Raw genomic sequence first — 22,750 nt, forward strand, 5'->3', positions numbered from 1 at the left:
CCGCGTCTGCGATTGTTTCAACCGCCTTTATTGATGCTGCTTGTTGTGAGCCTCTATTCTCACATAAAAGGACAAAGAACTGAGCGGATCAACAAACCAGTTTCTCTTCATTTCATTTGCGATAGCTATAACACAGCGTATAACCTGATTGAATGGATTGGGGTGTGCTGGTCTGACAGCCTACGGAGCCTCGTGCCACTTTGAACGATGACTAATCCGTGTATGTGGTTTGGGCTGTCTGGCACGTTGTTTGCCTTTAAGCCCCGAATACTGTGAAATGATATCCACGTTTACCTTACGCATATTACACAGGTGTTGTCAGCGAGTACTATGAGACTTGTGCAGTGTGTGTGTGTGTGTGTGTGTGTGTGTGTGTGTGTTACCTGCTGAATCGTAGCCTCTGTACTCCAGCCTCTGCAGTCCCTTCACCAGCGTCTCAAATATCTCCTTCCTGGTGCGGGGCACTCGGTAATTCAGGTACGCGAAGATTCCTTCGGAAAGAATGGACGGGGAAACTAGTGATTCCTCCTGATAAGTTTAGCAGCGTCGTTTGATTCCCTGATAACGGTAATCACAGTTTGTTTAAGGTTAACTCCAAGTATCTGCAGATAAAGGAGCAGTGACCTACATAGATGGTTGCTGTTGGGCAACGGCACCTGTGTGGTGAATAGCTGGTAACTGAAGACAGCTCCTTGTCGGAATCTAAATCCTATAATTTAGGATTTTGGACATCCATCCCTTCCCCTTCTCTCTCTCTCTCTCTCTCTCTCTCTCTCTCTCTATCTGTGGGTGTGGGGGGGAGGTAAAGGGGGGCAGGAATGTCCGCGGCGCCTCTCCTCCCGCAGGTACACAGCTCAGCCATTGATGGACGCACATTGCGCGCAGTGTTGGAGCGGCCCGGCTGCGGTGAAACTCCCGCAACCCCTCGGCCTCTTCCTCGCGCACGCCAAAGTAAAAGTTTCGCTCTGGGCTTTTTTTTTTTTTAAATCCCCCTTTAAACGCGCGGCACTGCAGGGTAACTAGTCGGGGAGCATGGATTCATGACGAGCACGGTTTTGATCCCTAAAAAAAACAAACCCGTACGACTCGTCCGTCCAGTTCGTGCGCAGCGAAAACTCTGACACGTAGCAGTTGTGCGCAAAGCGTTTGGGGAATGACAGCAGAGTTATGGTTGTCCAGGATTCAAGTCTGATTGACTGCGGTTGTGACGTGGACGTAATATCTATAAGAGGCGAACATTATAACGAGATCACCCACACACGTCCTGCCGATCGTTACGCCGCTGTTTCAGCTCACACGGGAGCAAATCCCGGCGTTTTCCACGCGTAATAATCCTCCTAAAAGTTGCAAGACACAGCGAGTCAGTGCAAAGAACGCTCACCACACATCCTGAAGCTCTGTCGTTAGTCGTCGTCCGCAACCCTTCTCAGAAAAAGCGCAGTTTAGTTTCCAGGCTGGGCTGATACGTGGGTTGTTAGACGCAGGACGAGTGTACAATCAGGACCAACTCCCACTTTTCATTTAAGTTGTGTTTCCTCGAAGCTCGGCGGCCCCACCTCCTCTGACACCTCCCCTGTGATGTTGGCACCGTCCTGCTGCCTCACAGGTCCCTATTACAGATGAACAGACGCCCATTGAGTCATTCATCTGTTCTGTTAATGCACTGAATCGTACTGGGGCACAAGATGAGGGGATGACGCTGGGTTTGAATCGAATGTCTCCACTGAGTCAGTTGAAAGATCTAACGATCCCCAAAAGAAAACCTAAGGAATCAAATTATTTCTAAAGTTATGAACGATTAAAATACATTTACATAAATGTTTTTCACATTTATGTGGGAATTCAATGTGTACGGAGGGAGATCACACCAGATTTCACAGATTCCTGAACTTGTGGTTTCCGTTCCATCCCCCACGATGGACACAATGGTTCAGATAAAGGACACGTGAGACGACATGAAAGTATTCAGGTCATGATTCTTTATTTTTTTTATAGTAGCCAGTTCCTCATTTTTCTGTGAAGAAAATAAATAAATATACGTCACATAGCTGTTATGCTGATCAGTGATGTCACACTTCTGAAGAACTTTGATTGAAACAAATGTGTGGGTCCTAGATTAATAGAGGGATAAAGGTTGTGAAATAATCAGATTATTACAGCTGTGATTTGTCTCCTTCCTCGTCTGAAGGTCCTGACAGCTCTCAGCTTTTATACCAAGGCAACCTTCACCTCATGAAACGATGAGCAGTGCTGAATATAAATTTATTAGGAAAATTTATTTGGACTAGCTGCATATGCCTAATATCCATTCATGTAATACAGATTTGGGGGAAATAACAGAATAATACACAAAAGTTTAAAAACAAATAAAATGGGACGTGTATGAGACAGCGTGATGTAGGACAAACCTTCACGAATGACAACATCCTGAGTGGAGAAGTAGGAAGTGTTTGGGGCTGTATCTGACCACAGCTCTGTGCGAAGAATGTGTACGTGAGAGTCTGGCCAAGTCATGTCAACCCGCAGCGGCCCATATGCGGTCATGACGAGGCAGAGCGGGGACGCACCGCTTCTTCGTTGTTCATCTCAACTCGGGAGCACAACGGCAGAAAAGTACAAAGTCCCTATACGCTTTCATTTGCATGTTTTTGTATAGTGTGTTTTGTGTGAGCACGCAAATTGCGTCGGCGTGCAGCCAAGTGCGTGAGCTCGAGGAGCCAAAGAACTGCATTCCTTTCCTGGTTTACGGGATTAATGAATGTAATTACGAGCGCACCGTGAGCGTTATCCAATGAGATCCACCCGGAAGATCAAAGGTTCCTTAATTACTATGGTGATAGAAAATGATGGGCAAAGAGCAAGGTTTGGCTTCAGCGCAGCAGGAGCCTTCAAGGTTTTCGGATGTTGCATTCCCATTCCCCATTAAGTTCCCATTTAGCCTTTAACCTACGGCCACGTGGGCAGTGCACAGGTAGAAAGAGAGCAACAAGCAGCTGCTGTAGAGTCAAGTAAGAGGTGAACTGTGCACACAATTCAAAGTTTATGTAAGTAATGCAATAATAATGGTGATACATTTATCAGCTTAAAGATAATTGGTCGGTAGCCGAGTCTGGGAGATAACTGGAAAGGAGACACCTCAGCATTCCAGTAAAAGGGAATTCTTGAAATTAGAGATTTTACAGTAGTTTAAAATATAATACGTACTTTGGTCAATTGCACAATATGCGTGTTGGATATTAAATTACATCCGAGCGGTGAATCACGGCACGCAGGCTTCACCTTAGCGCACACACTCACACACACACACACACACACACACACACACACACACACACACACACACACACACACACACACACACACACACTCAGGCAGGACGTCAGCAGCACCGTGTGTGATCTCGGAGCCCGGCCGGATGTGGTTCTGGTGAGTGGAGCACATCCAGCTGACGGCTCCGACGCTGTTGCAGGGAGACCGTCCCTCGCATCTGTTTCGCATTAGATCCTGGGGGCCCGTGCAAATACACTCTGCTTCTTTGTGTCTCTCTCGGTGGGGGAAGGCAGGACGAGGAACTGACAAACAGCACAGGGGAACACTAATAGCAGGAAGTCGCCTTATTTAAAACAGGTAATGCTGTCAGTGTTCAGTCAATCAGAGGACGGCGCCGCATTTTCAGCGGAGCTACTTCCTGTAGTGGGATTAGACCAATCAGAGTCCAGTCACCAGTTCTACCGCAATCCCGGGACAACGCGCACGTTCTGTTTTTTACTGGATGTTCTGTTCCAGTCTCAACATCACTTACGCGTTGCCTGCTGTGTTTTCACCTGATCTCAACCAGAAGAAGACCAGTCTTCATGCTGCGGCTGGACGAAGCCTGTCACAGAGGTCGGGGCTGTGGCGTAACATCGGATCTACGTCACCCCCCGATCCCGTCCGATCTGTGGGATCACCTCGGGGCCACCTCACCATGACTCGGTCCCATGTGTGGTTCTGGTGTCAGACGCCGCAGCATCAGCCAGCAGCGCCCGTCAGGCGAGATCCCCCCGAGTGACTTGTGGAGTTCGGTCACCGGCTGTTTGTATCTGTGTGACTAGATTCATGTCATGAGCCTGGCTCAAAAAGCAAGCGATGAGTTTAAACTTGGTATGTGAATGATCCATTTTATTAAATAGGCTTGTCTCTATACAACACTGTAAAATTAGCTTTATAGATGTCATATACCACAAAGCATGAGAGTGCAACAAAGGGTGCAGCTGTCCTTTATTAGAAGAGGAGGACGGATGCTGTACTGTACGTTGTGTATATGACTGGAAAGCTGTAAGAATGCAGTCCCAGTAATAATGTCTGTCTTCTGCAGATACTTTATCGCTTTCTTTAGTGTACGAGATAAGATACTTATTTCCAATCCTTGAAGGGTTCTTTGCTTGACAGACGTCTTTTATTTTATGGCCACTTAAAGGAACTCGCCCTGTTTATGACTAAATCCCTGCATATGAAGCGAGCTCATACGCGTCACACCTCTGTGAACCAGCTGGACCGACGCGGCATGCGGCCAACGTGGCTTTGTGTGCACGGCAGCCTGGCATCTCTGCCCTTTTGACTGTACTCATGGGTGTGAGCCGTTAAACTTAGCCCAGGAAGGACGGGGTTATTTTTTTGGATTCCAGCCGGACCGGTTTCCGCGCACACGGACCAGCCATGTGTCGTGTGGGACTGCAGACGGGGCCGCCGTGTTTGTGTTGTTGCGTGGTCACCCTGGCAGGGTGGTGGCTGCCAGCGCACATCTGCGAGTGAGCTCAAAGATTTGTGTGATGATCAAGTCAGAGGCGGAGGCGGTGGAGCACAGACGGGAGGGGGGGCTGCAACAAGCGTCATGACGGACCTAGGAGGAGACATCTGTATTATGTCATGGCTGCTCCACCCTTTGCTCTGCATTTCTCCAGTTCCCAGTTGCCCTCCTTCCCAGATTCTCCCACCCACTGGTTCTCCTGCCTTTGCTCCACTGCTGAGACCAGTTAAGTAAACTTACCTGGAAGACTGGGAGCCTTCGCGGACATCCTGTTATGTGTATTTGTGATTATACAGTGATGGCACCACACTAAGCATCTAAAGACGTAACTGATGCACATCACAGCAACATGTTGTCAACATGGACTGTCTTCATTCTCCATTTATTTATCACTCTAATCAAAGTCTTTGACTAGAGTCCATTGTGACTGAGGAATTCTTCTGTTCAGTGTTTGATTGACAGGACTCTCTCTTTTGTCTTGCGCTCTCTCTTGGCGTTCACCTTTTGCTTCTGCACCACCTGAAAATGAGCAGCCTGTAATTAAATGGAGGAATGTCCCTTTAGGTAGCTCCAGCTGGTTTCTAAATAAATAAAAGGCAAAGTTTAAAGTCGACGAAAGAATGACAAACCACGGCATCATGTACAGCAAGTGCCTTAGTGGCTTAATAAATAACTTGACACACACTGGATTTACTCTGTGCCGTGTATCTGTGAGTTCGAAAACGAGGACAAGCGACACACCCATGCAGTAACACACACACACGCACACTTGCGAGAACTTTGACAGGCTGTAAACCTCGTCGGTTAATGGCCGAGTGAGCGGCGGAGGACTCTGTTCCCTGATGTTGTCTGCTGCGAGCTGGAGGCCCGGATGTGCACTTTGATGTGGAGAGAGTGGGTCCAGGATAAACACGCAGTCGTTGTTTCCAATATAACTGGAGAAAAGTCCTCTGACGACAGACAGACAAAGCCAATTAAATCTGTGTGTACACAGCAGATAACCTGAGAGACGTAGTCCCCTCATGCTTCTTCTCATCGCTGCTCCTCTTTCCTTGTGGGAAAACTCATTTCCTGATTGTCTTTATTGTTTTTTTATATTAGCGAAATATCATATTAAGCTTATTTAATACATGCAGAACACATGCTGTTCTTGATTCTGTTTTGATGAACGCCTGACACAATACTAACACAATCAAAGCTTTCTGATAAAAAATAAACTCTTGCGCCATCTTCTGACCAAAGAGTGCAATTAAGCGGTGAAATGGCGCAAATCCACGCACACAGGCGTAATTTTAGCCTGACCTAAATATAAATTGGCACCGTCGCCAAAATTCTCACTATCACAGAGAAAACACAACATATGTCTGGATGGATATTTACCAGCTTAAGGATACTGAGTGAAACCTCAGGTCGATCATTAACCTGCCTGCATTGAAATTCAGTAGTTAATACAACTAATAATGTTTTTTCATTGAACACAACACCAGGCTCAGTGTAACTTACCAAATGTTGTAAATAAACACTGTTTTACTCTATGGGAATGCTGTCTCAGAGACCTTTTCGAGCAGATAGCCTTTTAATGTTATTTGGACCTGGACTGACTCCTCCTTGAATCCCTGGCTAATTGGTGTCACCGCTAAGGGTTAAAAGCCCTGCCAAGATTCTCCCTCTTGCTCCTGCTCAGCCCCTCTTACAGCAGCTATGTTAACCCATATATGATTGTTGGTCCTTCAATAATAATATATAATAATGAGACTAAAACCATAGTTTAAATTGGACAAATGCAAAAACGGTAACAATTCACTAACTCCTCTATCTCACGACAAACAACATGTGGGTTAAAGAAATGTTGACATGGAAAAAAATTCATTATTGTAGGATTTTATTTACAGATGTATGTGGGAGAAACGCCCCCTTGTGCAATCGCTTATTGGAATTGATCATTATTTCAAATTAAACAGCAGATTGTTAGATGGTGACAAGAATAAAAAAAGGAAAGTAACACTGCATTTAATGGCATGTTCAAACAATAGTGTGATGCCATGCAAACCCAAAATACTACCCAGTATTAAGGATGAAAAAAAAAAAAAGATTTAAAGCATGACATGAAAACACAAGACTTCAAATAACATTAACAAAAAAAATAACTTCAGGTTAGAAGTAGAGATTTTTTTAGAAGAAAAAAAAACAAATACAAAACAAAACCAAACTTGGATTGGACCCACACACACGCACACATACCAGTTTAGGCACATTATCAGTCATATCACACTATACTCTGCATGCTACCCAAGTAAAGCCTTATACAGCTACAAACCTTAGAGCTTATGTATAATTAAAAAAAAAAAAATACAAATGAGGCAACTTAGAATTACAAATTATAATGGCCGATGAGCTTTAGCTTGGCAGGCAATGCTAAAGTCATCTTAGGCAAGGACTTACAAGGTAACTGAGGAAAATAGATCTTATGCCATCACTAACAAGGAAGCAAGGACAGCCAGGGGACGAATGCCAACGCACCCACTATGTCACAGGAGAATAATGATACAAAGCAATAACATGTTTGACAAATTAGGTTTCTTCATTTGATGTTTTGGACCACTAAAAAAAAACAGACAGAAAGGGACAATGTGGACTAACAGAAGATCTTCTGTGAAGGTAAGTGTGCAATGAAGTCTCCAGGGCTAAGCTTATACTACCAATGAAATGGTCCTTAGTCCTCTCAGCCTCAGTAAATCTGAAGAGGAGGCAGAGTGGACTGAGGAAAACATTAAACAAAATAGGAAACAAAAGGGAGAAAAACACTTTAAAAAAGACAGAGATGGAACTACACGGATGCTCTGGCTTCAGAAGCCTGAAGGCGTTAAGACATTCATGTCCCGAGGTTTTAGTTTGTGTGGCCGTGGGGGCACCCGCTTAGGATCAATGCCCGAAATTTCAATCTTGGGTGGCAGGAAGTGGGCAGGGTCCTCCACCTTGAGGTTGATCTGGGTGTTGGTGCCATCCATGGTCGAGGACTTCTGCAGACCAAAATAGGACTGCAGTGAAAACCCTGGAAAAGAGAAAGGGAGGATATGTAATACAGGTTTTTTAAGCAATTATTAAAATATTCATACAAAAACAGTAAGTATAAATTAGGCTCCTTGATTAAATAAGCAAGACTGTGGGGGAAAACAAGGTGCAAATCTCTCACCTGTGCTGGTGTCAGAGCCTGGGTCTGTGGGGGACTTCTGTACCACTGAACGAGTTCCGAAAAAGCTCCACCTATCTCCTCCTTCATTTCCTCCCATTTCTGTGCTAGGGTTTGGGGTGAGTTCTGGGGTTGCAGGAAGAGGTGCAGGACTCAGCTGGAACCAACTCCTGTTTTACAGTATATAAACCAACACTTCAAGGATCTCTAGTAGAGTAGATAATAGTAGTATAGTAGATTATAATATATATAATTGTGTGTCATCACATTTCCTACCTGCGACTAAGAGCTGGTGATGAGTGGGGACTAACACAGGGAGTGACACTAGGGGTGACAGAGGGAGTGCCACTTGGGGTGGATTGTGCTGATGTTGTAAGCCTGTCCTCCTTGAAGTCCCCGCTTGGCATTCTCAACTTCTACACAGAAAGAAAGCAAAGCCAAACAATTAAACAAAGCACATATAAATATAACTGGAAACTGTGAAAAAAACAAGAAAGAAAGAAAAAAACAACAACAGCAGCGATGCCTATAGATGTGCATGTCTGAAGCTTTTACCATTTCCTTATTAGCACACATTCATATTAGTTTGTGGCATATGTCACAGCATTGATTTTATTTAAACCGTGAACACACAATACTAAAGGTTAACCGTGTTTGTGTGACATGAAAATCAATAAGTGCGTCACACATTCTTTTTGTTAAACAGCAAGAGAAAAAGAAAACAAGAGAACAACTCTAAAAAAAATCAGGTTCACAACAAGGCAGATTGTGCATCAAATTAAGCTTCCCCCAACTAATTTTTATCCGTAAAAGGTTAGTTATTTAAAAGCCATTAATGCAGTAGAAATTCATCAAAACGCATTCAAAAAGGTGGAGGTTCTACCTGCAACGCTGCAAAACTACTAGTTAAAGCAAATCATTAAAATGTATAAACACTAGTAGCGTTAGAGTTTTTTTCCACATTCTAACCCCTACTTGCCTTGAGATTTAGGTTTATTCCAGTAATGATCTGCTGAAGAACATGTTCGGTGGTCAGCCTCCATTTAATGTGGGCATACTCCTGCCCATAAGCTAGAAGCCCTGCCGCTCTCATATCTATGTTGTATATTTGGTCCTGCATAGTGCTCAGGCCAGTGGCTGTGTTCTAAATGAATATCAGGACACAACTCCGCAACCTTTAATCTTCTAATATCGGGGTTAGTATCCTTTCGGATTTCGTAACTGCCCCAGACCAGCTGGATTCCTGCCAGAATGTTTTAAACGAGGACAACAACATGTTCGCAAATGAACTTTTGCCCTTTGGTGGTTTATGAGGCAATGGGGTCACAAAAACATATCCTCTTCACGGGCTTCTCCTTATTACATTGGATCATCTCAAGTATATTTACATACATCTACACACATCTACACATTGTTACAAATACTACAATACAAAAAAGGTTTACATCATGTAGCTAATGCGTTAATGTGTTACATAAACCAAACTGCCAAAGGGCACATGGATCCGGGCCCAGACTGATATGATGATAACAATTATGAACCAGTGTCCCTCAGGAATTGAGGTTAATGTTGGCCAAGCTTAGCTTCCTAGCTTTCTGGCTACTCGGCTAACGTTAGACAACGACGGCTGTCCTGGCTGCGTGGACACGGGATAAAGCAGGGCGAGAGTTTCCTCCTTTGTGGCGTCCACTCCCACTAAAGACGTTAAAAGCAGGTGTGGCGCTGCTGTTTATCTGCGGGTGCTAAGGCAACGGCTAACTGTTTTGAATAGCCACATAGAAGCTAACGCCTAACTAGCTAACGCCCGTTGGGCCACATACTCAGTGGAATATGGATATTTGATTACAACGTCTGATAACGCTTTTTGCTCAAACATTCTCACAGCGACTTCGTAAAATGTAATTCAAAAATAACGTTAACCGCCGAAGTTACACGTCCCAGTTTAAAATAAATGTTGTTGTAGCGGCCTGTTATGCGGCCGAAGCCAGACTGTTATTATGATGGTAAATGTTGTCTAACGATAGAATCTGTTGACATACCTTTTAATGACAATATTTCTTTGACGTTCCAGTCCGACACATTCCTTAATTTCGTCCATAATCAGCTGCAGTAACAAGTTTAAGTGGCGAGTACGTTTGGTATACACAGGTACGGTCCGAACACAACAGAGCAGGCCTCTAAGCGTTTCTGTGGCTGTGATGTTAGCAGTGCTGTGATTGGTCCGTTTCGGCAAACGAGGAGGCTCGACTCATTTTAAGGGCGTTACCTAGCAACTCGGCAGATAGAAGCTCCAGTCCACAGGGAAGGCAAGTAGATAGTGACGTAATGTGTTTATCAGGATGTTTCATATTCATCCTGGACAGTAACACAACACAGCAATGTGCTGTTATATAACTCAGCATAACAGGCAGTTAAAACGACAGGACTAATTTAGTAGAACTATAGTCATCATAATGTGCAGACACTTTATTTATTATTTTTTTATTAGTTTTATTTATTAGCTGCTTTATTCTGATTGCTTATTGTAAACCAATGCAACAACCGAACCACATGGTCAGACCTGCAGCTTTTCATTTTAGCATATTTATAATAAATCAGTAGGAGGTAGTGACAGTCATTGTGTCTAACACTTGTCCTGTGGTTCGAAGGGCACCATGAGTGGATGGTCAAATGCAGAGGACAGATTTCATTGTAGCAATGAGTGAAAAGAGACATATTTCAATAATATGAGGGCATCAAATTAGTTCATACTCACAGGCAACGTGCCATCACCCAGTCTGTGAAAGCGGGATTCTTCTGCGGAGAGGCCCTTGTGGGGAGAGTACCCAGTGTCTGTCAGTCCAGCCTGCACCTCAAACCTGTGGAGGTTCTCCTGGGTCTGCTCTGAGTAAAGTTGGGCACACAGTCAACAAAAAAACTCTGAAGATTGTTGGTACTTAGTTGGCAGCTGAGGCATCAACGGAGGAAAACCTCTTCGCAACCTATATCGATGCTTATGTGCAGAGTCTTAGTTTATTAAACATACTCTTTGTGTGCAGGCAAATAAAATAAATGTTCTAAGTTACTCGGTTTATTCAACTTACTGATCATAAGCGTGTTCACTAAAGTCGTGGCTTTGGCTTTCACCACTGGCACTGGGGACTTGGGTGGTGATACAGGCTCAAAGGCCATCAGCTTTGCACCATCCTAGGTACACCACGGAAAACCATTGGAATTAAATCCCAAACCACTTACATCACAATCAATATTTCCAGACATGCACCTCCAACCGTTTTGGCCACCACACGGGCCAAAACAATTAGAATTTGTGTAACTAGTTCAAAAGTCCAAACTAAAATAGGACAGGCAGTTAACAAACCTCCGGGATCTTCCTAAACTTGTGCTGTGGGATGACTGGATCTTTCCACAGGATGTTGACAGTCATGTCTGGAGGTGGTGAATGCATGGGAGCATCGATGTGCTCGTCATAGCTGATAGTGCGCCGGATCATTCCGATCGGAGCCGACAGACCGCCAAAGAGTCCCGATGACGTGCCAGACTCAAGCGCTTCAGCGTGTAGTGAAGGTAGAAAAAGACACGATTGAATATAAAAAACAAAGTTTCTTGCAGCAGGCTCGACTATTAGTTTGCAAGGTGTTACCTGGCACGTCTCCCTGTCCCGAGGCCATTCTGATCCTTGAGGGAGTGAATATCGGGAAACCCTGGAGACTGACAGTGTGGAAGTCAGCCCTGCCTGACTTTGGACTCCAAGCCTAAACATTTCAATGCGTTACATCAGAAAGTGTCAATATATAGATGGAAAAGCCTGCACCTGTATAGACTGTGTAGTGCAACACCGTGTCATGCTGTCAGCATCGCCTCAGACAAGAAGTGGTTAAGTTGTATTTACTGTGCACACTGAGCGGTGTCCTGTTTCTAGACTGCTGTAAATAGATCTAAGAGTTTATTGCAGCACATGGGTCACGGGTTTTGACGGAATCCTTGCGTACCAGTCTCTGGTTTATGTCAAAGCAAAATGAGTCGTTTCAGCCTTAGAGGGAAATTAAACTAATTGAAATGTAGCTTCATAGCTCGGAGATGCATTTGTGATAAATTCATAATTACACAAATCAATATCAAAAGCCTTCTCCATTAACGCATCTTAGCCTAACGTGCGTTCACTTTGTCAAACATTCCCAGTTTTCACTTAAATGAACGACGGCATGTGCAATATCCAGATTCGGAGGACAGACCCGACGCGCCGGTGTTCCGCAGACGGACAGCAGCTGATCCGTGTACGGATCGCGTCATCTTGTCGGAAGCCAGATACAGTGACTTGCAAAAACAGGAACCGAAGTCTGAGCACGGGCGTATGAGAATAGCGTCAATCATAGCCTAAAAACTGTAATTATGGCAAGAACACGTGAAAATATTTTCTCGGAGACTGAACATATATTAACAATCGAGTACTAATTCGTTGATGAGCGATCCATAAATTATAATATTAAATTATTGCATTTGTTTTGTCATTTGCAAGTTTAAAACGAATGACTGGCTTATTAATATTGCGCACGCTGAATATCGCTTACCTCTTAATACTTATTTCCTTTCTGTGCTGTTGAGATTATTCCATAGCCGCAGTGATTTCCTCGTCAACGCCGCCCCGCTGTGACAGTCTGAACGAACCAACGCTTTGTGTCTGTTCACCGGTTAGTTCATCCATGACTTTGGGCCGTGCAAAGTCAACAGAGAGCTGAGGCGCACAGCGAAGGCGACCGGCGGCGCAGCGCAGCCGGCGGAAGTGAAAATAGCGAGTAAGTCAAATGAATAAGAGTGATGTAATACAATAGCTGCGCTTTTATATAAAACAACGGTGACAAGTGTGAGGAAAACACACAAATGCGTGAATTAGACAAACTTGTGTCATGTCAGGTCATAAAGAATCCATCGTTGGGGTGAATAGGCCCCGTGCGTAAAGGATGCGTGGATGGTCGGGTTAAGGTGGGTTTACGCGTGGCAGGTATGTGCGTGCGTGGTGGGTGTACGGAGCAGCAGCCTATGAGACGCGTCTGATCTGGGACGCCCACAGCCAGGGTTCAGCTGGGACATATGATAATGCTGGCGGGTTACTGACCCTGCTCAGGGTCTGCATGCCACGGTGCCCACTGGTATGTCACATACACGGAGCCACCCAAAACCAGTATTTAGAGCGTGACGCGACACCAGGGGTGGCCAACTCAGGTGTGAAGGAGTTGTGTTTCTACTACATAAACCACATTTATGCATTTTCAGCCCGAAACCACAAGATAGCACTGTTGGTGTGGGACACAAGCTCGCTCAACAGAAAACAAAGACCAAATGCCCGTTTGACGGCTCTTTATTTATTTTTTATAAAAATGAAAAGAAACACCTCAAATAGGTCTATTTACAGTAACAAACAAGCAGAAAGGAAACAGATGTGGCTATAAATACAGGATAAATAGTAAGAAAATGTTGCATTGTTGGGGTTACATTCGATGACGGTGCCCTCAGTAAGGGGTCAGAGGTCATAGGAGCTTCGTTGATGAGGCCTGAGGAGATACTCAGGCTGTGCTGGTCGGGTTGGAGGTAAGCACGGTTTGGCTGGCTGTTGTGGCAGGGGCTTTCTTCTTCCTGCAAAAGCAACACAACAATGAGTTAGAAGGTTAGAGACTACTTAGAGCAAGTGTTATGGACAAATGAACCAACTGCCCACAGGTTTTGTATGATAATCAGTTTATACTGAAGCTCACTATACTCACATGACTTTAGCCAGCATCTTTTGGACTGCGTTCAGTTTGGGGTTCAGGCACAAGCGATAGCCGTTGTTCATGGTCACACTGTTAAGTGAAGCGAGAGATTAATTCAGACGAATTGAGTTAAAAAAACTTTGCCTAACAAATAGAATTTTCAAACTCAATCTTACACAATCTCCACTTTGTCACAAAAGATAGTTGCTGGGTAGATCTGGATGTCCTTGACTTCAGAATTTGCAGCAATGCCGTTCCTCACACGCCGACACAGACATTGCTGTCCGGTTTCGTTTACTAGAAAAGGAGACAAAGAAGAAATTAATTAAAATCATTAACATCAACAATTCAAGCTCACTGATACTTATATTAAAATATGTGGAATTAATAATAATTTTGACATTTGTCTGAGTCCTATTGAATGAAACAATGGATAAAAACTTACGTTGGGCTGTGGAGATGCAGACCAGCGCGGCCAGGAGCAGGAACACTTTGAGGATGCTGGACATTGTCGGTAGGTGATAACAGGAGAGAGCTGTGCAGCAGTAGAAACAGACAAGTTTGTCAAGTGCAGCAGTCTGAGGGTAAGAGGCCGAGAGGGTCGCCTTAAATACTGTACGCTCTTCAGCCACATGCCTCATCCTTCCTCTCGTCAAGGGAAATTTTTGCAAGTGGAAAGTGAAACTTCAAAAACCACGGGGAAAATAATGCATCGCCACCACACTCTCTCTGCGATTGCAGCGTTAATAGAAGTTCATAAAAAAAACAAAAAATTGAACCTTTATGAGCTGCAGTTTTTGTATTTCACTTTGTTTTTTGCAGTTTTTGTGCAAAACAATCAAAAGATCATATATATATATATATATATATATATATATATATATATATATATATATATATATATATATATATATGATCTTTTTTTTCTTTCTGTCTATATATATATATATATATATAGATAGATAGATAGATAGATAGACAGATAGATAGATAGATAGATAGATAGATAGATAGATAGATAGATAGATAGATAGATAGATAGATAGATAGATAGATAGATAGATAGATAGATAGATAGATAGATAGATACATTACATATAGATATATGCCTTAATTCTAGCATTTTGTTTAATTTATGCATATTGTTTCATATTTCTATTAATGAACTGAAAATGTGTAAATTAAAATGTACATTACTTGTCATCGAATGACATTTTGAAATGACTTTTTAAAGTGTGGGCTAGTGAGGGTTCCAAGAAGAGATTTTGCAAGAACCATGCGATGTAATTTGTGAGCATCCGTGGTTAACACCTTAAGGTAGAGCTGCACAACTTGAAAAAAATGAGGTTCATCTCTTTCCACTGCACTTGTTTGGTTGAGACACAGTTGTGACTTCTTGGTGATATTAACTCAGCAATATCAGTCTTATCTTATAGATCTGTATCCTTTCGTACTATCATACTATAATCTACCACAGTTACAGTACTGACAGTGGATGTGATGTGGTGATGTGATATGCTGTAACATGATCACATGGCTTCAAGAAACTGCAGCGTTTCAGCAGAAAGTCTCGTCTCAGTGGGAGTTTCAGTTTTATGTCCCGTTTCGCTTTTGGACAAAGTGAACTTCCAACTTCTTTTATCCTTGTGTGTGTTTTCTGTCCTTCTCTTTTATTCTCCACCACAAGGCAGTGTAAAGAACGGGTCAGTGTCCTCATTGCTGGAACCTGTTCTGTGGCAAGTGAATCATTGTGGTATTGAGCAATAGAGTCACACAATATGTAAAGCATAATACATGCTGTTGGTGCAGTGGGCAGCACCGTCGCCTCTCACTGTGAGACTCCTGGGTTTGATTCCTGGGGTGGACTGGGAGCCTTTCTGTGTGGAGTTTGCCTGTTATGTCCAGGTTATGGAAAACATGAATTAGGTTAATTGGTCACTCTAAATTGGCCGCAGGTGTGAGTGTGTGTGTGTGAATGGTTGTCTGTCTATGTGTTGCCCTGCGATGGGCTGGCGACCTGTCCAGGGCGTACCCTGCCTCTTGCCCATAGCCAGCTGGGTTAAGCTCCAGCACCCCCCGCAACCCCACGTACGGGATTAAGCTGTAGACGATGGATGGATGGATAATAAATGCTGAAGAAACAGATAAAACTTCACGACAACTTTATTTAATTTAAGATTTTACTCAAAATCAGTTGCTGCATTTAATCAATCTGCTAATTATCCACCAGCTGTACACTGTAGGACGTTATTAAGATTATTATTATTAAGATTATTATTAAGGACGTTATTAAGATTAATAACTCAGTTAGTCGTGAAATAATGACGATTATTAATGATGATGATGATGATGATGATGATTATTATTATTATTATTATTATTCATAGTAGTAGTACATGTTACTGCTGGCGAGTGTCTAGATCTTGTTTTTTAATTATTATAAATTAATCAGTGCATCCACTTGTGAACCCATGTCTGTCCCACTATTGCACTAATCAATCAAAATAAAAAGGAATATAAAATTAAAATTAAATAAACTAAATTGGCTTTGGCGTAGCATATTTCACCGGATAATTTAAGCAGTTCAAGAACTCAAATAAGGCAAACGTTTACTTTTATTCCTCATGAAGACTGAAAGCCGGTGAGGTCATCACTTTCCCATTAGCTTGGGAATAAAAATATAACTGCTCATATTTCATCAGGAGAATTTCAAAAATATGTTGCAATATGTTAAGCGCATAAAGCGGCCTGTGCTAATTTAAAACACTGGGGTCTTCCACAGCTTTACACGGCAGTGGAAAGGAGTTTCCTTTATTGCCACATATGGTACAAAGTAAAAGATGACAGTCAGGCGCTCAGCAAAAGCAAGTTCCCTAAAAACAGTCAGAGAAAGGAGCTTGAATACGACTTTAAAGCTTATTACAGCACAAAATGGAAGCATAGAAAAATGTTGAGTCACATGAAGATTGATGTCTGGTGCTGACTGATCCAACCTCTCGCACTGTTTCATTCTGACTGACAGGCTGCGCTTACTGAAGCGAAGCTTAAAGTTTCATAAAGGCATTAAATAAACTTGTGGTCTATTTATAAACCCACTTAATATTTGATGGGTGTTATATTTATAGAGGCAGGAGGGAGCTTGAAGCTGGTACGGTTAAAGGAAAGTAGTCATTTTACTTTTAACCTACTGGCTGTGTAGGGGTGACTGTGGTTTTCTATACGGGGGATTTGCCAACTATAAGTATATTGAAATCTGAATTTTCCTTTGAGAAGCGGCACATCCGTTTTACCAGATGCAAATGCCACAGTAGTGTGACCTCCAGCTACGCAGCAACAGGAACTGGTGACAACGGGGCTCTTCCTCCAAACTTACTGCTGAAAAATGCTCAGCCTGACGCGGTTGCACTTCTCATTTCAAGTTTGAGTGTGACTTCCACCATCAGGAGGGCAATGGGGCGACGAAGACACAAATGCTCGACTGGGAGAGTGTGAAGACTTAGAAAATCCTTAACGTTGAATGATTGCAGTCATAAACATATAAGAACCTTCATATTAATGTTTTTCTGTTGGCAGTCAATTTGCTGACTGTGCGTTTCTACTTTATCAGATGTTTTTAACAAAGTATTTGTTACTGTGTCTATACAGTGCTCATATCAGTGTATCTTTCCGCAATGCGGTGTTGGGCCTTGACTCAGCTGTTATACACAAGACAGGACTAATCTATGTCTGCACATACACATGTCTGTGTGAGTAAACATCCATCACTCCGGACTAGAGGGCAGAGTCCTGTACCGACTGTGAGGAGCAGATTGTTTGTGGTGCTGCTCTGAGGTTAAAGGTCACCGTGGCGACTGCTAGTTTCATTTGATGTCCTATGGTTTGTTCCTTTATGTGGTTATTAAATGTGGTCTTTGTTGAAAACCCTCTGTATTTGTATGGCTAAACGTTCTATACAAACACAATTTACCACCATAAGCTGGACGCGCCGCGGCGTGTTGGTTTGTTAAACACGTGCTTCGTCTTTCACTGGAGGCCGATGAGGTAAGTGTGAAAGCGGTGCATCCGCGTCCGTCTGAGAGTTTCCAGATTGTAAGCTGCTTTTTCCTGTGAGAATGGAGGTGGCTTCGTCTCGGTGGGAAACGCTACCCACTTTCCCCTTGACATTTCCACCTTCTGACTTCTGTCAGCATCCTCCCGTTCGGGCCCAGTCATCGGATGCAGCACTCCACTCTCCTGGTTGGACCGATACACAACTTGGTCATGGTGGGTTGAGTGTGACCTCGCCTTTTACCAACAGTGTCTCCAGCAAAGCAGCCCCAGACGTGACACGACCTCCTCCATGTTTAATGGTGAGAACCACCAATCATCACTTTTCACCTTTGTGTTTAACGAAGACTTTCAGTCTCACATGCGGTCTCATCAGATCAAGGTTTTCATACTGATGTTATGTCAAGTATTAAATGACTCCTCTGTGTAATTTGTACAGACATCTCTGTCAGTCAGTGATTTAAATTCCTTTCCGTCAATCTGAGACGGAAGCTAATTATTGACTAATAGATTTTAAGTTACGTTAACTTCACTATGTTTTGTGTTGACTACATCATTTCACATAAGGTCTGTCACCATTTGAATGTGTTCAATACTGTGTCACCAAGACAAAGCCGCCTCCAGCTTCACAGCTTAGAATCTGGAAACTCTCAAAGACTCGTGCAGTCATATTGATTTAACACTTACCTCATCGTTCTCGAATTAAAACCAAAGCGTGTTATTGAGAACCAAACAGGAAGTCGAGATTGTGAGCGCTGTAGAAACTGCCAAGTTAAATACACATGGTTGTGTATGCGCATTATTTAAAAACAAAGTCCGTAATTAGGCTTAATTGTTATCAAAATCATTTTATTACATCATCCTGTGTGTAAAACATTATAAGTAATGCTCATCACTTACAGAACAGTACTTCTAGTATTAGAACTATTTGTATTCCAGTCTAATGTTTTCAGTCCACAGTGACACTTCTCTGCCCTCTAGTGGCACAGATTCAAAACGGCATCAAAACATTTCTTGTCATCGTCTTTCTGGGCAAAGCTCCTCAAAGCCTCTCAATAGAGCTGGTCAGAAAAAGGTAAACACATCCGGAACCTGCAGTCGTCTGTACTGCGCACCTGCTGCGCCGGCTCCTCCGGTGACCTGCATCCTGGACGTTTGGCTCCAGTGCCCGTGTTTCTCCCACGATAGTTGCCATGGAAACGCAAGCGCCTGGCACCAGCGGAGCCGAGGGCGCAGCTCATTTTCGAGGGGCTCACGCGCGCAGGGAAAAACACCGCGTGTTGGAAGAATGTCAGTCCTGGTCGGTGGAGTATCAAAAGACTGTTTATTGATTCATAGTCAGATCACTAAACACGGGAAGATAGAAAAACATTTGTATGATCACCAGCATACGACGAGCAAAGGAGAGTAGTAGTAAATAATGTCACTGTACACAGATGGACAATTATGACAATATTGAGCAGACTGTACTGTTGAATCACTCCCCTCCTTTCTAAACCATAGGATAATAAAGGATTAGCTGTATATCTTATAGTGTCTGTCCTTATTGCATCCTATATCTCAGCGATAGCCGGCAGCATGCAGGCTCGCACGCGCGCCTCCCTCCACGCTGACCTGCACTCGGAGATCCACTGGGAGATGAGGGACGGTTTGAGCACTACATTCTGTCTCTTCCCCTCCGCTCCCCCGCCCTCGGACCCGTCCGTCGGCGAGGTGGCGCTGGTGTGAATGTCGCGGCCGCTGCCCGTGCGCTGGCACGGCGTTGGGCTCGAGGGACAGGGGATGCTGTGCGCTCTGGAGCGCGGCCGGCCGTCCCACGCGCCCCCGCGGCGCCTCGCGAACCCCACGCCCCCCGAGAGGTCGCTCTGGTGTCCGTAAAGATACTCCAGCGGGTCGGAGGTGCCGCCGCCCCGCTCCCGTGTCTCGGCGGCGCGCGCCTCCTCCGTGGGGCGGAACGCGAAGGCGGCCGGCGTGGACGCGCCGAGCCGCGACAGCCGCGGCCGCTGGTGCGCAGCTTCCGGCTGGCGCGCGGGGATGCCGTCAGGGGACACGTCTCTGGTGGGGAAGGTGGGGTGGGCCAAGTGGCAGATGGAGAGGAGGTAGTCCTCCGAGGAGACGGGCGCGCCGCGGCCGGTAACGTGGAGCGCGTTGGCCTCGTTCAGGTCCCTCAGCGTCTCCTCCGTGCCCTCCGTTATCGTGGGCAGCGCCAGCCGTCGCTTGGACGGCAGTCTGGACCGCGGTCGCATGGCTGAAAGGAGGACGACAGGAAAAGAGGTCATGTTTACTCCCAAAACATCTGTCCAACGCTTGGGATCGCACGCGGTCTGAGTGGGTTGTTTCCAACCCTGCTCCGCCAAAACCCTGCGCTCCAATGATGAGGTGTCAGCGCTTCTGGCTCAAACACAGGCGTCCGGAGTCTCTTTGTTTTTATTTACTGTTATGGCTTCATGGTGTTTTTACATGATAATGCGGGTTCAGTAGCATAAAGGTTGTGGAAACAGCCTCAGGTCCTCGTCCTTCGCTGTAACTATAACCTCCCTCTCCTCTTTCTGGCTCTGTTTTGCGACACCGTTCCCTGCTTACTTTGGAGTGGCAGAGTAAATAGTCCACAATACAAACAAGGAGGGAGCAACACAAATACTAGACTATTTTAAGCCTATCGTCGGCCGCATGAAGCCACAGAATGTGTCAACACTCTCTTATATATCACAGTGTAAAAAGCCACACCGGAATTTACAATATATTTGTCTCAACCCCAGTGCCAGAAATAACCTGAATTAAAATACCAGCCTCTTTCAGCCTCTTCCAAGGTGTAAGCGCCGCTATATTTAGAGCACATCTTTGGTTTACAGCTGCTAAAAGTGATTCCACATCAGCGGCTGTGGGCGGACGCACAAAGGAGCCCTGTGTATTTTTCTCTGGTGAACCATTTTTCTGCTGGCGCTCGCTCACCTGCTCACAGACGGTCTTCGCTGAGCCCAGGTGATGCCTCCCTGCTTCTGCCTCTGCCGTCGCCTCAGCTTCTGATTTATTTGTAACGTCCTCAGGCCGACGATGCTGCTTCTCCTGGAGTGCACTCTGTAGCTGCGACTGTCTTTGACCAGAGGCAACGATAGAATGCAAATTTATCTTCTCCTCGTATCCCTTCTCCTCCCTCTCTCTCTCCCTCTCTCTCGCTCTCTCTCTCCCTAGCTTACTTTTGGCTTGCCCTCCTTCCCTGGCTCTAAAAATAGACTCACCATCCATTTCCTCGGCTCCAGCTCTGTCATTGGTCAACTGCACTGATGGAGAGAGAAAAACAGAGGTAGAGGAATCAAGGCGAGAGAAAAGGAGGAGGGCTAAGAAAGATGACAGTGATGGTGAGACGGGAAGCAAAGAGCGGCAGACAGATGCACGTTTCTGTTGTTTTTTTTCAAAATGTACCATTTCTAAAAATGACTCACTCAAACACAACCCTGTAATTTAACATCTACCCAAATGAGTGATGCTTTGTGGAAACGCACATTTACATATTGTGGAGCTGCTGTAAAGCGATGGGACCGTATTGTGTAAAGCCTGTCGAGTGCACGGTGCTGGTAATCAGGCATGTGAGAGCTTCGCACGTGTTCCTTGTGCATGTGTGGGTGCAAAACACATACAGTAGCTGAGATCAGGACCGCTCGCCTCCAACAGATATTCATTCTGTCGGCTGTTGAGATGGATTCATTTTGCAGGCGACTGGTCCCGATTGATGAAAGAATAAAATAAAATAAAAATGTATTCGCATAAGGCCACTATGGTAAATTGTATTGTGTATTCAACAGCAGTTCCTTCAAAGCAACACAAGCGTTTAGTCTTGAATTGTCCTTGCGCTGAATAAAAAGACTGCTGTGGAAGCTGAGGGCAGATACAGGGACAGTTACAGCCACTGTATAGAAGGCCAGCAGGTGGCTGCCTGAAAGAAACCCACTGTACGCATAAGCAATCCCTTATGAAAACTCAGTTATTATTGTGTACTCATATATTTTCCTGATAAATGTGAGATGTTTTGGTATATTTGTGTAAACTCAGAAGCTCAAGAGAGGATTTAAATACAGAAACGGCCTTGACCACTGAGTCAACAATCTGCCCCTGTGTCTGGGGAAAATCCTTTTAATCCTATTTAAGTGAGCGTGTGTGTGTTTGTATATGTGTTCGGGGCAGCGTGACCCCAGTCAGTCACGATTCTTGGATCAGTCACAAGAAGCTAATACGCCCTCAAACGCACACTTACTCTCTCTCACACACGTGCATGCGGCCTATGCCTATTGTCTTGACGGACGCTTGGCAACGACACTGACTTCATCCATCACTCGAACGCTAATGACAAACATCGTTTAACCGGCCGTCAGGGGTGGAAACGTATGAATACAACAAGGAGATTAAGCACGAGTAACACTGGTATTTGTTGATCCGTGTGTGTTTACAGGGAAATAGTTGTGTTATCAGCAGGCTAGGCACGCATATTAAAGAGATTACGAATGGGTCCAACCCACGGTCCACAGAAGGAGCCTTCACGCTGTACAAAGCAGAAAAATGAGAGCATCAACTTAGCTGGACTATTTTTACTTGCATATGTAATAGGTTGTTAAACTACATGTATCAAAGCATCAGAATGCAAACATAAGTTCAAGACGTAACACTTAACAAAAAAGACGCGTAGTTACGAGGACTAAGCAGAGCTGAACACAGTTGGAGGGTGAATAGAATGAAAGGCTTTGATTTTTGAACAGGGTTATTGATTTTTATCGCTGAGCTTCCAGCTGCCAGTGGGATTCTGAGAAACGGTCGGACAGTAGAGTCATCCTCCGAAGGGCACACGGTGGCCTTTTCTTAGAAAGGCCACGGTGTCTCCCAAGAAGCTATTTTAAAAAAAAAAAAAATTCAAATGATACAAAAGGATAAACAACTGAGCTGATTCGTTTGACATTTGCTTTGCTATTGGACCACTTGCCTCTG

At 44.4% G+C, this 22,750-nt stretch overlaps 4 protein-coding genes across 5 annotated transcripts in view; all 4 read right to left on the bottom strand.

Moving 5' to 3' along the window:
- Window positions 1-1,537, bottom strand: part of gfpt2 (glutamine-fructose-6-phosphate transaminase 2) — a 10,881-nt gene extending 9,344 nt beyond the window's left edge. For both annotated transcript variants that reach the window (XM_029164607.3, XM_029164606.3), the window contains exons 1-2: window positions 1,382-1,537; window positions 384-491 (exon numbers count right to left, since the gene is read on the bottom strand). In XM_029164607.3, the coding sequence (XP_029020440.1) occupies window positions 384-491; window positions 1,382-1,388 (115 nt within the window). In that variant the 5' untranslated portion in view covers window positions 1,389-1,537. The remainder of the gene's footprint in view (window positions 1-383; window positions 492-1,381) is intronic.
- Window positions 1,538-6,654: 5,117 nt separating this feature from the next.
- On the bottom strand, window positions 6,655-12,804 carry kiaa1191 (KIAA1191 ortholog). Its single transcript, XM_029164611.3, has 8 exons — window positions 12,548-12,804; window positions 11,620-11,731; window positions 11,338-11,525; window positions 11,063-11,165; window positions 10,735-10,862; window positions 8,256-8,395; window positions 7,983-8,149; window positions 6,655-7,841 (listed from the first exon to the last, which is right to left on the bottom strand). The coding sequence occupies exons 2-8, from the start codon at window positions 11,645-11,647 to the stop codon at window positions 7,636-7,638; spliced, it is 960 nt and encodes a 319-aa protein (XP_029020444.1). The 5' UTR covers window positions 11,648-11,731; window positions 12,548-12,804; the 3' UTR covers window positions 6,655-7,635.
- Window positions 12,805-13,319: 515 nt separating this feature from the next.
- On the bottom strand, window positions 13,320-14,329 carry LOC114864016 (C-X-C motif chemokine 10-like). The gene is made up of 4 exons (XM_029164612.3): window positions 14,172-14,329; window positions 13,903-14,023; window positions 13,739-13,816; window positions 13,320-13,610 (listed from the first exon to the last, which is right to left on the bottom strand). Exons 1-4 carry the CDS (start codon window positions 14,233-14,235, stop codon window positions 13,541-13,543), a joined length of 333 nt encoding a protein of 110 aa, XP_029020445.2. The 5' UTR covers window positions 14,236-14,329; the 3' UTR covers window positions 13,320-13,540.
- Window positions 14,330-19,080: 4,751 nt separating this feature from the next.
- On the bottom strand, window positions 19,081-20,955 carry si:dkeyp-72g9.4 (uncharacterized). Its single transcript, XM_029165877.3, has 2 exons — window positions 20,726-20,955; window positions 19,081-20,021 (listed from the first exon to the last, which is right to left on the bottom strand). Exon 2 carries the CDS (start codon window positions 20,017-20,019, stop codon window positions 19,327-19,329), a length of 693 nt encoding a protein of 230 aa, XP_029021710.1. The 5' UTR covers window positions 20,020-20,021; window positions 20,726-20,955; the 3' UTR covers window positions 19,081-19,326.
- Between the last annotated feature and the right edge of the window lie 1,795 nt (window positions 20,956-22,750).

The sequence above is a fragment of the Betta splendens genome, chromosome 10, assembly GCF_900634795.4.
Source record: "Betta splendens chromosome 10, fBetSpl5.4, whole genome shotgun sequence".
In the NCBI taxonomy this organism is placed as follows: Eukaryota; Metazoa; Chordata; class Actinopteri; order Anabantiformes; family Osphronemidae; genus Betta; species Betta splendens.

What these genes read in the sequence shown, in the direction of transcription:
- LOC114864016 (XM_029164612.3), bottom strand. Translation starts at nt 14,235, where the DNA reads ATGTCCAGCATCCTCAAAGTGTTCCTGCTCCTGGCCGCGCTGGTCTGC. An exon ending in CTGCATCTCCACAGCCCAAC is followed by an intron (nt 14,024 to 14,171) that starts GTAAGTTTTTAT and finishes CTCCTTTTCTAG; the next exon opens with TAAACGAAACCGGACAGCAA. An exon ending in AAGATGCTGGCTAAAGTCAT is followed by an intron (nt 13,611 to 13,738) that starts GTGAGTATAGTG and finishes TTGCTTTTGCAG; the next exon opens with GAAGAAGAAAGCCCCTGCCA.
- si:dkeyp-72g9.4 (XM_029165877.3), bottom strand. Translation starts at nt 20,019, where the DNA reads ATGCGACCGCGGTCCAGACTGCCGTCCAAGCGACGGCTGGCGCTGCCC.
- kiaa1191 (XM_029164611.3), bottom strand. Translation starts at nt 11,647, where the DNA reads ATGGCCTCGGGACAGGGAGACGTGCCAG. An exon ending in AGTTTAGGAAGATCCCGGAG is followed by an intron (nt 11,166 to 11,337) that starts GTTTGTTAACTG and finishes TGGTGTACCTAG; the next exon opens with GATGGTGCAAAGCTGATGGC. An exon ending in AGGCTCTGACACCAGCACAG is followed by an intron (nt 7,842 to 7,982) that starts GTGAGAGATTTG and finishes TCTCTTTTCCAG; the next exon opens with GGTTTTCACTGCAGTCCTAT.